Source organism: Dermochelys coriacea, chromosome 13, assembly GCF_009764565.3.
Source record: "Dermochelys coriacea isolate rDerCor1 chromosome 13, rDerCor1.pri.v4, whole genome shotgun sequence".
Classification (NCBI taxonomy): Eukaryota; Metazoa; Chordata; order Testudines; family Dermochelyidae; genus Dermochelys; species Dermochelys coriacea.
The window spans coordinates 24479988-24494793 of NC_050080.1; the positions used below are offsets into that span (position 1 = coordinate 24479988).

Below are 14806 nucleotides of genomic sequence, written 5' to 3' on the forward strand. Positions count from 1 at the left end.
ATGCACACAGGTGTAACTGAGAATAGAATTTGATCCAAAGCAATGAGAATTATGGACATAAATTAAAGTGGGATGGAGGCTGCTTTATCTTATAACTTCCAGCTAGTTTTAGTCCTTGCTACAGCCCCTTCTCCTCACCAGGTAAGTTACTCACTTAGCACACCTTTGGAATGTCAGAAAAGCACAGGTTGCATTATTTTGCTGCTTTCACCTATTTATACCCAATTTATGATCAACAGACTATGAATTTGGCCCATGTCTTCTATGAAAGCTGTACCCTCTTACTCCAGACTACATATGACAGAAATTTGTCCATTTCATAAACTGAGTTTTACATATTCAGAAATCTGTGAGCCTAACTCTGGGCCCTCCTATGACTGTTTTCATGGCTGGTCCATAATGTTGGTTTAAACAGCCAATTGAAGATTACTTCACCATAGGAACAGTGTGGGGGTGACAACACAATCCTTTTGCCATCCTTTCACAACCTCTGAAAAAGGGACATGTCAGGGGTGTTTTCAGAAACACGGGATGTTTCAAGAACAGCTTCTGGAACAGCCCCTTGGGCTCATGGTAGCTGGCACAATTTAGAGCAACCTCAAGGTTGCCTTAACTTGCAGCAAAGGCAGAAACAGGCACCAGGAAGCTGCAAAGATGGCTTAGTCCTTGCACTTCCACCCCCAATTTTCAGCTCCACTAAATAAAGCTTGATGACATCTGAGGATTAAACCTCACATATTAACGTATGGTTGACAGTGTGGCACACAGGAAGTGGGGAGAGAAGTTAGGCTTCTCTCATCCACAACTCAAATCTGAGAACAGTAGGAATGTCTTAAAGTATCATAGACTATCAAGTCAGCATAGACAGCTGTGTATAGCCCCCTTTTGGGGAGCTTCAAACCCCCTGAATTTCACTCTTGGTTCAAAATGAAACTTGGCCAAAACAAGGTCTTGTTGTTGTTAGTCACCATTATTATTTGAACATGCAAAGGGCATGGAGGATACTTTATAGAAAAAGGAAAAAGGCGAGTCTTTCTGTGCCTCAAGGCTCATACAGTTAAGTTTTACCTGGTTTCAGATTTCAAGTTAAAGCCACATGAAAGGGTGAGCTTTGCATGGGTACAGAATAGGATCAAAAATCAACCAGGGTTTGCTCAATACTGAGCTCAGCCTCATACAATCACAACACGTTTTGACAAATTTAGTATGAATTTCATATCTGGATCCCAAACTAACCAAGTTTCACCTGTTGTGGGGTTTCATTGCCAATATCCTGCACAGCTCTAGTGAGTTGTGTGGGTTCCAAATAATGGTCTTGTTTTGTAAATTTGAAAAAAAGGGTAGCCCCGCTACTGGATAATCCCTAAACTCACTTCTCTGAATATAGAAGCTATTGTACTGATAGCACTTCCCAGACTCCAGTAAACCAGAGTTAAGCCCTGGGGATCTTCTTTCTTCCAGTAAAATTCTGCAGAATATCTTGGTGCCACGAACATGCACGTTTCTCATGGAAATTCATAGTTCCTTTTTAAAGAGAATACAATTGTTATGGTACATTTTAATTTTTCTTTTTGGCAAATTATCCAGAAGCAAGTCTTTGGAGGAATAGGTATGGGCTCCAGGTGGACAAGGACTGCCTGAAAGGACTGCACTTAATTTGACTGACTATTTTACCTCTTGGACAGCTTACAAAGAAAATAGTTTACTTTCAAGTTTAGAGAAAACAAACAACAGCCATAATTTTTTAAAAATGAAACTGGTTCCTAGTCAAGACCTTGTGTGCCAAGTTTTAAACCTGAAGCAAATTTGAACTGGATGAGTTATCACTCCTGAAAAACTGGTTTTCAAATAAATCTGCTGACAGATCCTTAAATACAACTGCATTGACTGGGCTTCTGAAACATAAATTATTTGTGGTTTCCATTTCTCAAATTCACCTCTGTACTTCTTGGAATAATTCTTTTCTTTTTCTTTTAAATCATTGTTTTAACCCTTCCTCAGCTACTTGCCTGAAGTTTCTTTTCGTTAAGGGCCCAAATCCACAGCCAACCTCATGCTGGGTAGTACTTCCTCACCAATGTAGTCTCACTGAATAACTGCAACTTACTGTGAACTTTTGCAGAATTGGGCCATAAGTGTTGCAATAACTATTAAAGTCCAGTCTTGGATTCTAACAGATCTTATTGCAAACAGCTAAAGAACCTGATTCTGCAAGATGGCCAAATACCTTCTCAATTCCCATTGAAGCCAATGATAGTTGCAGGTACTCATTCCTTTGCAGGAGGAGCTTTACATGTCATGGAACAGGGTCCTAGTGAGCTGGGGGGAAAGAGTAACAATAAGGAGAATCAGAAATGATGCATTTTTTAGGTGTCCTCTTTATGCATCTGAACATTATTACTCATTATCTGTTGAGTGCTGACTCTGTGCTCAACTGGGCACCCTGTGGTAAATTGGGATTTTTGTATGGCAACACCTCATTGAAAGATCAGACAGAAAAAGTTGAGGGGGATACTGTATTGTTCTAAAGGGGAGGCCACCTGAGCTTGGGGTTAAATAGAGGTCTCAAAGCAGGAGACCGGGGTCTGTTCCACATTCTGCTACTCTGGATGATCTTGGAAGATTCACTTAATTTCTCTGTATCTCAATTTTCCCTTCTGTCAAATAGTTAGTTATTGCAGATGCTTTGAGGTCATTGGACATATGGTGCTCTATGAATGCAAAGTAGTATTAATATGATCTCACCTTTTCGTTAGGGGAAGGGAAAGATAAAGGGTTGTGAACTCCTGCCTCTTGATGATTGAACCACTGAATACATCATTGCTACCCACATGCTCTATGCAATATTTCAAAGGAGTTACTCTGGATTTATAGTCATATAAATTAGAAGAATTTGTCTCAAGTTTCTTATAGCATTGCTAGCTCTGTCACACTGCATATATGTAGTATTTTTTCTGGTCTTGTTAAATATATAATGTACTGTTGTGCTGTTTGTTTTTGAATATATACCACAACATACCTGAGGGGTATCATGTAGCTTAGTTAACATTGCAGTAGAAGCCCTACATTTTTCATTTTTTTACTTTCTACCATTTTAGCTAAACAGTCTTAATATTGCATTAATGTAGGTTTTGCATTTAATACCAGGCACCTGCTTTAATCATTTATTCATCATTCAGTAGTTTTCATTGCACAACTTTCATAAAGGTTTTATTTATACCCAAACTAGTGAAAAGAATAAAGGTGTTGATTTTGTTGAGTCTTCTTTCCAGTGATTGCGTGTAGTGTGTTACCTAGGTAATAGCTGCAGGATGAAATTTGATTGGCAGTGATGTCAGACTTGATGGGAAGTATTTCTTGTGATAGATGCATGCATGTGATAATATCACCCAGATAGCGTACTTTGTTGTTTTCTGCAGTTAAAGAGAAACTCAGCAGCAGATAAGTAGCTTTCATTTACTCCTGATTCAGAAAAAGTGCTGAGCACCTTCTGCTGGGGGCTCAGCCCTTTAAACTCCCATTGTAATTTGAAATGTAGGGTAATAGTTGCAGTAATTGAGCTAGGAGTGTGGGGTTTTTTTAAAGTCGTGATTCCACTGAAGGCATTAGGATAAATTTTTACCAACGATTTTGAAAATAGCAGTGTTTATGTGCTGAATTTATTTCCAACTTTTGTGGGGCATGTGGAAAGAATTAAAACAGCAATTGCATTTTTGGATGTATTTGTCTATAACACATGCTCCCACATACATGTATCTCCATGGATTCAGGGATCTACCTGCACAGGCCAAACTGCAGAATAAGAGTCTTCAGAGAGTAAACCAATTTCCCATTAGTTGCAGGAAGACTAGGGTCATGATTATGCCATCCTAATGAGGGTAAATAAAATGTTTTCCTAGTCAACAGGTGCCCTATTTTATTTATTGCATGTTTGTGGGATGTTGGTTTTACACCAGCATTTTGTTCTTTCCAATATTGCTCATGCACTTGACTGTTTTATAAAGTGGATGCCGTTCTGTTTGTAAATACTTTTAGGGAGCCCAGTGACTAATGAAGTCACTAGGAAATTTGGGCAAGAATCTGATGCAGCATTTGCAAATGACTAATGAATATATTTTTTTAAAATATAAAAAAGAGCTAAACCCTGAGATTGTTCTGACTTAGTGCTACATTCTGCCGCCCTTCCTCATGTTGAGTAGTTGAGTAATACTTTATTGTATGAGTAAAGGTGGCAGAATTTGGCCTGCAGTTTTTATGCAGTCTTTACTCAGGCAAATTCCCAGTAGTATTATTTCACATTTATATTGTGGTAGCACCTAAGCCAGCATTGGGGTTGAGGCCCACTGTGGTGAGCACTATGCTGTGTGAACTCTGTGGAAACACATAATAATGACAGTCCCTTCTCTGGAGAACTTATGAGCAAGTGGGAGTTTTGCCTGAGTAAGGACTAAGTGAGCTTTGAGTAATGTAGGGCCCCCAAAAGTGCATAATAGAAGAATACTGCATATACAAGAACAGCTTCTATATATGCTCTAGGGCAAGTATTATCTCTATTCTGTTTGTACAGCACCTTATACTGTAGAGTTCTAGACTTGATTTAGACCCTGGGTCAATACCGTAATATTATTTTTTGTAAATATTTATAATTTAATAATTGCATTTGTGTAAATACTGCAATAAATGATGTATGTCCTGCTTATAGTGTAGTGCACACACATATCTATGTTTAATTCACATTATGTTTTGTGATGTGTTATCTATTAGACATCAGGACTTTTACATTTCTAATATCCAATGTTTTGTACTTAGGCATTTGGGATGCAATTTGTTTTTTAGAACGTGTTTTGTTTTCTGGTGGCAAGAGGGTTGAGTGTCCTGGATTTACGTGCACAGATTGAGTAGTTAGATGCTGAGTGCAAATCATGTAAACAAGGCATCTATCTATATGTGAAAGTTCTGTTCCTATATGAAGACTCCACCTTTAAGGTGCATAAATAATCCTCCATGCAAAATTGCAGCAAAAACTTAGAGAAGAGTTTGAGGCTTGTAGTAGGTGGTAACTCCTTGAGACCACCGTTTGGGTTGCTTCCCTTCTCTGGTTCTTGCAGAGTCCTACCCCTGCTCAGGGTATATCTGAGTCTCTCCAAACAAAAAAAAAATTCTTTCGCCTCCTCGAGGTCAGGGGGGATCAAAGGAAAAAGAAAGCACTCGGACTCCTGGGCATTCTCTTAGTCACCCCTTTGGGGCCTGTCTTGTCTGTATGCCTTTTAGGGCCCTGATCAGGGTTGGAGTCCATCTTTAGACCTCCACCACCCTGTTTTTGTAACCTCCATTCTGTGCCTGGTTCAGCAGTCTCTGGGACAGCAGAGTCCATGACTGACTCTCTCCTCATTGATCCCACCTTGTAACCAGTTGTCTTGTAGCAGGCTCTCTTTTTTTTAAGCTTCTTTCCTCCAGGCAGAGCAAGCCCTGCAGTTCTGTCTGGTATGTGTTAGCTGAGCCCAGAAGAGCTCATTAGCTTCCTCCTTAATAGGGTGAGAGCATGCCTCCTCACAAAGCTGTGTAAAATTGGGATTTGAGCCCACAAACACTGATCACTGGGCATGGTGCTTGACTTCAGTGGGGTTACTCACGGTAATAAGTAGAGTGTACCCCTACTTCCATGATCTGGCTTTTAAACTGGAAATCCTGTGACAAAAATTTTCCTGTGGCATTTCAGCATTTGCACTTCTAATCTCCACTAGAAGCTCAAAATGATGGCGAAACCAAACTAACCCCACTTTTCAAATTTCAAAGTTCAGTTTGAGTCTGGATCAAGACTAACAGAGAAATTCTCGGTTTACTATAACCAGTTGGACCGTCCCCAGTGTCCATCCATTTTGTTCAGGGCAGATAATTTCATTCTGCCTGGTAGTTCCACCTTTGAGCATTATTCCTCACCTCCCCACCATGTAGAGTGCCCATGCACATGCTTTGTTCCATATTTTTTAAATAAATCCTCTCTCCTGAACCTGAAAGAGCAGCCTGACAAACTGCCTCTGTGAATTCTTGTTTTCTTCTTGGCACATTTTCCTTGTACTTAAAAGTAAAGCAGCCATTAATTCCTCCTTATTGACACTTTGACATTTCAATCATTTCATCACATGTTGACTGTATCAGTCTTTTCCTCCAAGTATCTGTCCAGTTATTTTTTTTCCTTTTTCAACTGCATAATGCATGAGACAAAAAGCTTCTTCTCAATGCCTAGTGACAGACTGTGCAGTTTGATGCTGGTTACACATTCTCGACAGCCCGCAGTCCAACCATGATTGACACTAATGCGCTGATAGAATTTTATCTGGACGTTCCAGCGGTTTCGCGGATGGGAAGCTGGTCAGTGAGGAGAGCAGGCACTTTGTCACTGATAAGACCTGTCAGTGATTCAGGGAGATCATTTCAAGAGCTCTGTATTTAGAATCAGAGCATTTTCAGATAAACACTTTTACAGTTGCAAAGACATCTCGACATATTGGCAGATAAACCACTACCCAACTGTTGGTTAAGTTACATCCCTCACACTTTAGCATGTGCTAAAATCATTTGATGTTTTGTAATTCTTGTATTCATTGACTTTGGAGGATAGAGATAACACTCAAAAGGAGCTTGAGAAATTGGAGAACTGAGCTATAGACAATAAAATGAAATCCAACAGACACAAATGTAAGGTGCTACACTTCAGGAAGGCAAACCAAATGAACAAATACAGAATGGGAGATAACTGGCTTGGTGGCAGCACTCCTGAGAAGGATCTTGGAGTTGTGGTGGATCACATCCTCCACATGAGTCAACAATGCGATGCTGTTGCAAAAAAAGCAAACGCAATTTTGGGATGCATTAATAGAGGCATAGCGTGTAAGTAACGGGAGGCTCTGGGTAGTCCTCAACCAGAGAACTGTGTCCAATTTTGGTCACCAATGTATAAAAATAATGTAGAAAAAATGGAAAGGATCCAGAGGTGAGCGACAAAGATGATCAGAGGGATGCAATGCTAGCCCTATGAGCAAAGGCTGAAGAACTGGGTATGCTTAGTTTAGAAAAGAGGATATTAATGGGGGACATGACAGCAGTCCTCAAATACTTGAAAGGCTGCCATAAAAATGGAGAAAAATTGTTTTCTCTTGCCAGAGAGGGCAGGACAAGAGGCAATGGGTTCAAGCTACAGCAGAGCAAATTTAGATTAAACCTCAGGAAAAGCTTCCTAACTGTAAGAACAGTAGGACAATGGAACAAATTGCCTCAGGAAGTCATGGAAGCTCTTTTACTGGAGGTTTTCAAAAAGAGGCTGGGTAGCCATCTGTCTTGGATGCTTTAGACACAACAAATCCTGCATCTTGGCAGAGGGTTAGACTAGATGACCCTTGTGGGCCCCTCTAACCCTATATGATTCTCTTGTTCTAATTGCAATGATAGTGAGGACTGACTAGGTCTATTCCCGAGCTGCTATTCTGTCCAGACACACAATTGAGAAAGAAGGAGAGGTGGCAACAAGGAGCCCCTCGAAAGCTTAGCTCCAAAATCCTCAAAAGAGAACATCTCTCTCTCCTTCCCCTCTCTTTGTTTGTTCTGTGAATTTTGTGCTCTTGATTGCGAGGGAGGCTAAGATCCCCTTGTAAGAGCTATACCCCGCAATACATTTTTGCCAGGAATAATTTAATCTGGAATTAATAAGGAATTCTTGCCCTTGTTGACTCACCATTTTTAAACTGTCAGATTCTGTACAACTTCCCCACACCCACCCCACAGTTCTCCCAATACACCTGTATCCTAATTTGCCACATCTTTAGCTAAACCACCTCTGGGCTTCCTACGAGGAGAGGCTGCCACTTCCTTGTTCTGCTTCGGTGACTTAAGATAGGTTGGGAACACTAAATATATACCATCCTTTTCTTTCAACTGCTCAAGTCAGTATTTTAGGGCCCTCTGTGTCTCCTGTAGAATTGCTTTACATAGGGCTTCCATCAGCGTTCCTTGGGGACCCTAGTTTCCTTTCTGCACAGACCATTCAGAAACACTATTGTTCATTCACTGAAAAGGAAAACAAGTTTGCCAGTTCCAACTCTTTGTAGCTTATTGGCCTGTCTCAAAAGACATCTAGCAGTGGGACTTCTAGGCAATTATTGCCAGGAATAATTTAATCTGGAATTAATAAGGAATTTTTGCCCTTGTTGACTCACCACTTTTAAGCTTCAATAATGGGAATCGGTAATGGTTCGCCCCAGTAGTCCAGAGTGCTTGTTATTAAAGACTTATGTATTTGGGATTAGCGTTTCCCACTGAGAAATCATAGTTCCTGTTGCCAAACAACTCTCATAGCCACACACTATTATTAGCAAATCCAAAGGATTAACATAACTCCATACCAGGGTTAATAAATTATAAGGTTAATGTTGCTACAGACGGTATAGCAGAGTATAGGGTAACAAGGTAAACAAAAACAGAGGGTCCACATGCCCACATACTACAATTAGTAAATTCAGCTGTGTGTTAGCATTGACCTATATCACAATAGGCACAGCTTTTAATTTCATTAATTATCAAGATATGAGCTTCCTCATAACAGAGCACTGAATTACTATTTTTCAAGTTACTGTAGAGTGCTTACTGTAAGTGAGAGACTTTATTGAAAGAGTTTGATAGAGCTGGGAAGATAGGCAACCTGGGTTGTTCTGGTTCTGCCACAGGCTTGTTGAGTGATGTTGGGCAAGTCATGCAACCTCTGTGCCTCAGTTTCTCACTTCTATAAAATGAAGATCTATGCATCACACAGGTGCTGTGAGGCTTTATTGCAGTAAGTGCTTTGCCATTGTGCAGATGACCCAACCAGACATATCATTAAAGTTTGAACCCAGGACCTCTAAATGTAAAAGGCTGATTCTCTACTGCCTGAGCTAAAGGAGGAAGTATTAGCTTGTAGCCAAAGTAGCAAAGTCTTTGATGTGGTCCAACCACTGGAGGAAGACAGACACAGTTTTCCCTTGTGTAATATAAGAACATTCTAAATAGCATTATTCTATGATTGAGCAAAAGTGAAACAAATGATTATGTGATGTACACATTTAAAGAATGAAAAAATATTTTTTTTTCTGGCTGAGAGGCAGCAATGCTCTTTGTCTAAAACTAGACCTCAACTGGGGAAAAAATCTGTAAATAAAACCCCCCACATCTGGATTATTGTATTGAAAGAGTTACAGGGGTCAGATTGAAGTTTTTCACTACAACCAACATTGCCAATGGTTTGTTGTTTTGATTGTACACCAGGTGAATAATTAAAAAAAAAATCCAAGGAGCTGGCAGGAATTTCACAATCCAAAATTTATTCAAAATTTTGCATTGACCTTTTTCACATAAATGCAGCTATCCTGGATTGGGCTGCACAGATGTCATGAGGGTTATAGTTTCACAGATCTAGGTTTTAGTGTCACTCCCATCCTCTCCCTGCACATGAGTTTATTAACTGGTCTACAGAGCATAGACTCATGTGAGAGTCTTGAGCATTTGTGATCCCTTAGTGCAGTAAATGCCACTCCAACTTTATTCCCTGTGAAGTAAACATGGCTAATTGAAACATGTAGCAGAAGATATGGTTCTAAGATTCAAATGAATGTTTATTTAGTCAAAAAGAGGGGGGCAGGGGAGAGAAACCAGTCACGCACCTTTTTATCATAAGGAAATCAGTGAAGAAAAACCTCTTCACATAATAATTTAGTTGTTAGGATTTCTTCTGTAGAGGAAAAAAGAACTCTAAAGCCCCTACTTATGGTAATCTTTCTTTCTCTTTTTTATTTTGTTTTATTTGCTTATCTATGGGATTTGTAGTGCATCTTTTAAAGCTGATGGTTGTAGAATGTCATGTATTCATTTTTAAATAGTTTTACTCTCTGATATGAATGAAGCATAGAACAGGCAAATGTCAGTAGAAGCTTAGCTGGTCACTTTCTTCCTTCTCCGTCCTCTTCTTCATTTTCTTATTGTTGGACGTGAGAGCAAGAGAGTGGGCCTTGTGTTCATGGGTTCTTGGTAATAGTGACCATATATAATTAAATTTAATATCCCTGTGGCAGGAAAAAACACCACAGTGGTCCAACACTGTAGCATTTAATTTCAGAAAGGGGAACTACACAAAATGAGGTTAGTTAAACAGAAATTAAAGGGGTACAGTGCCAAAAGTGAAATCTCTGATAGCTGCGTGGAAACTTTTTAAAGACACCATAATAAAGGCTCAACTTAAATGTATACCCCAAATTAAAAAAATATAGTAACAGAACCAAAAAAGAGCCACCGTGGCTAAACAACAAAGTAAAAGAAGGAGTGAGAGGCAAAAAGGTAACCTTTAGAAAGTGGAAGTTAAATCCTAGTGAGGAAAATAGAAAGAAGCATAAACACTGGCAAAAGAAGTGTAAAAATACAATTAGGAAGGCCAAAAAAGGATTTGAGGAATAGTTAGCCAAAGACTGAAAAAAGTAATAGCAAATTTTTTTAAGTACATCAGAAGCAGGAAGCCTGCTAAACAACCACTGGGGCCACTGGACGATCAAGGCGCTAAAGGAGCACTCAAGGACGATAAGTTCATTGCGGAGAAACTAAATGAATTCTTTGCATCGGTCTTCACAGCTGAGGATGTGAGGGAGATTCCCAAACCTGAGACATTCTTTTTAGGTGACAGATCTGAGGAACTGTCCCAGATTGAGGTATCGTTAGAGGAGGTTTTGGAAGAAACTGATAAATTAAACAGCAGTAAGTCACCAGGACCAGATGATATTCACCCAAGAGTTCTGAAGGAATTCAAATGTGAAATTGCAGAACCACTAACTGTAGTCTGTAACCTATCATTTAAATCAGCTTCTGTACCAGATGACTGGAGGATAGCTAATGTGATGCCAATTTTTAAAAAGGGCTTCGGGGTGATCCCGGCAATTTGCGTCAGTACTGGGCAAACTGGTTGAAACTAGAATAAAGAATATTGTCAGACATATAGATGAACATAATTTGTTGAGGAAGAGTCAACATGGTTTTAGTAAAGGGAAACCATGCCTCCACAATATACTAGAATTCTTTGAGGGGTCAACAAGCATGTGGACCAATGGGATCCCCTGGATATAGTGTACTTAGATTTTCAGAAAGCTTTTGACAAGATCCCTCAAAGGCTCTTATGCAAAGTAAGCTGCCACAGGATAAGAGGGAAGGTGCTCTCATGGATTGGTAACTGGTTAAAAGATAGGAAACAAAGGGTACGTATAAATGGTCAGTTTTCAGAATGGAGAGAGGTAAATACTGGTGTTCCCCAGGGATCTGTTCTGGGACCAGTCCTATTCAACATATTCATAAATGATCTGTAAAAAGGGGTAAACGGTGAGGTGGTAAAATTTGCAGATGATACAAAATTACTAAAGATAGTTAAGACCCAGGCAGACTGTGAAGAGCCACAAAAGGATCTCTCAAAACTGGGTGACTGGGCAACAAAATGGCAGATGAAATTTAATGTTGATAAATGCAAAGTAATGCACATTGGAAAGCATAATCCCAACAATATATATAAAATGATGGGGTCTAAATTAGCTGTTACCACTCAAGAAAGAGATCTTGGAGTCATTGTGGCTAGTTCTCTGAAAACATCCACTCAGTGTGCAGCAGCAGTCAAAAAAAGGAACAGAATGCTGGGAATAATTAAGAAAGGGATAGATAATAGGACAGAAAATATCATGTTGCCTCTGTATAAATCCATGGTATGCCCACATCTTGAATACTGTGTGCAGATGTGGTTGCCCTATCTCAAAAAAGATATATTGGAATTGGAAAAGGTTCAGAAAAGGGCAACAAAAATTATTAGGGATATGGAACGGCTGCTGTATGAGGTGAGATTAATAAGACTGGGACTTTTCAGGTTGGAAAAGAGATGGCTAAGGGGAGATATGATTGAGGTCTATAAAATCATGACTGGTGTGGAGAAAGTAGATAAGGAAGTATTGTTTACTCCTTCTCATATCACAAGAACTGGGGTCACCAAATGAAATTAATGGGCAGCAGGTTTAAAACAAATAAAAGGAAGTTCTTCACTCAGTGCACAGTCAACCCGTGGAACTCCTTGCCTGAGGAGGTTGTGAAGGCTAGGACTATAACAGGGTTTAAAAGAGAAGTAGATAAATTCATGGAGGTTAAGTCCATTAATGGCTATTAGCCAGGATGGGTAAGGAATAGTGTCCCTAACCTCTGTTTGTCAGAGGGCGGAGATGGATGTCAGGAGAGAGATCACTTGATCATTACTTGTTAGGTTCACTTCCTCTGGGGCACCTGGCACTAGCCACTGTTGGAAGACAGGATACTGGGCTAGATGGACCTTTGGTCTGATCCAGTAGGGCCATTCTTATGTTCTTATGGGTTTGTCACTGAGTGTTCAGAGCTGGCGGTAGTTCACTTTATGCCAGTGGCTTGGTCATCTCCTTGACTCAGAAAAGATACAGACACTATGGTACCATAGACATAGCTGGAGATAGTGATTTTTAAAATGTCTTCTACCTCTCACAGGTCACATTATTTAATGTCTGTCTTGTCCTGAGCCCATTTCAGGTGGGTACTTAAGTCCAATACAGGTTCCTTTCCTCACTATTCTACCTGCACAAAGAAACTCCTCCTCTGCCTATCGGACACTAATGTGGACTTCATGTTAAGTCCCACTTTTCAGTGGGGACAATCAAAGGGAAATTCCAGACTGGATTTAGGTGCCCACCTAACATGGATTCTGGCAACCCCCTGTCCCCATATGGAACTGCACAAACCATTGCCCCATTTTGATGCCTTCTGTTCTTCCTTGGAATGACTGACATCAGTTCCAGAGGCGGTATTAGATTGCCCTTGTAACTATATTGTTGGTTTGAGTAAGATCAGTCTCTCCTTTGCTAATGTTTACTATGGGATGTGTTGTATGTAGTTTCAAAGGCTTACATCTCTGCATTTATCACACTCCCTTCAGCTATTTTAAAGCTGAATCTTTCACTTTCTTGCCCTTTGCAATGAGTCCTATATGTCAGTCCAAGAAGAAAAGGTAAAAAGGATATTTTTTCTCTCTTTTGCTTTGATGTTAATGAAAGAAACTGACCATGATTTCTCCCCTCTTCAAAACACCTTAAAGGAAACTAGCAAAGAAGCAGAAGGAGACTCAAAGCAGCACTCAGAGAGAGATGGGTCCCGTTGCTACTTCAGACAAGAACACCACCAAACTCAGTGCAGTTCACAACGAAGAAGCTTTTTCTTCCAGCTGTCAAGATGTTAATGGATTCAGTAAGTTTAACTTGCTTGCAATGGATACCTCCCTTTTTGAGAGCTGTAGATACTTAAAAGGATCTATTTCCATGGGCACAAGATGTAAGTATTAAAAATGAAAAGGGTACAGTTAATGGTGGAGTGCTGCTAGAAAGAGGTCTGACACTCCAATCTGAGATTTCTCTGTGACTGCCCCAAGTTAAATGTCAGACAGGTGGAGAGGACTCCCTCTGACTCTAAATCTACTTGGGAAAATTTACAAGAGATATTTAAATAATTATATCACATGATGAATAAGGGGAATGGCTGTTTGGTCTAGTGGAATAATTCTTGCTCATGTTGGGATATTGAGATCAAATCCCCAAGTAGACCTCTGAGAGTGAAACAGTTTCTGCTGCACTAAATTGTTGTTGGAGAAAGGCTGATCTTGAAGTTAAGGAAAAGAGTTGGGACTAAGGAGGTCTGGGTTTTGCTCTCTTTTCCTCATTCCATTCCTCATAAGTGTGCAGTAAACTTTAGTTAGTTGATGTTAGTAAACCATGCTGAGCCATTTAGATGGAAAGCTCTATATAGATGCAAAGCATGATAAGCAAACACTTTTCAGAAGCAATGGTTGCAGGCGAAACCATGGCATGTCCAAAAACTCTTGTTCTTAAATTCTTAAAAACTTAAATTTCAAGTTTTGTGTTAGGAATGTCATTTAAAATCTTTGACCTTTGGCCTATTAATTTGAATAGGGTCCAGTTTGGGTACCAACCAGCCACTGAAACTGTCTGATAATTCTTCAGTAACCTAAGTGGAATGTTTTAGTGATCTCCCTCTAGTTCTTACAGAACAAGTGACCACATTACCAACAACAACAAAAAGTCTATGTTTGACACTCTTTTTTTGCAGTCTCAGACTGAACAGGCTGGAGAGACAATTACTCTTTCACCCACAACTGTGGTCTGTCCAGGTCAGGTCATATTTGCCTGCACTGACACCGTCTGTAATATACCTGCAATAAATAGAGGACTTCAGACTCCAAAGCAGGCAATGCAGTGCTTCTCCAATACTAATATTCACTTGAGTAGATGACCTGATTTCTCAAAGAAGATGACTACCTCTATCTTACACTGAAGTCAAAGGGTCTTGATGGAGCTGAGCATCTTTGTAAATCAGGCAAGGAGAGGATATCTTGGTGATAGCCATCTTAGTAAGATGGATAGTAGGGCTGTCAATTGCAGTTAACTCAGATGATTAACTCAAAAATTAATCAAGATTAAAAAAATTAATTGTAATTAATTGCAGTTTTAATCACACTGTTAAACAATAGAATATCAATTGAAATTTATTAAATATTATGGATGTTTTTCTGCGTTAAATATATATTGTATTCTATGTTGTAGTTGAAATAAAAGTGTATATTTTTATGACAAATATTGGCACTGTAAAAGTGATAAACAAAAGAAATAGCATTTTTCAATTCACCTCATACAAGTACCGTAGTGCAGTCTCCTTGTTGTGAAAG

The 14806-nt window shown here is 39.6% G+C and overlaps 1 protein-coding gene across 2 annotated transcripts in view; it reads left to right on the forward strand.

Annotated features, from left to right (window-relative positions):
* Window positions 1–14806, forward strand: part of PTPRT (protein tyrosine phosphatase receptor type T) — a 747520-nt gene that overhangs the window by 653204 nt on the left and 79510 nt on the right. For both annotated transcript variants that reach the window (XM_043495677.1, XM_038369864.2), the window contains exon 16: window positions 13166–13314. In XM_043495677.1, the coding sequence (XP_043351612.1) occupies window positions 13166–13314 (149 nt within the window). The remainder of the gene's footprint in view (window positions 1–13165; window positions 13315–14806) is intronic.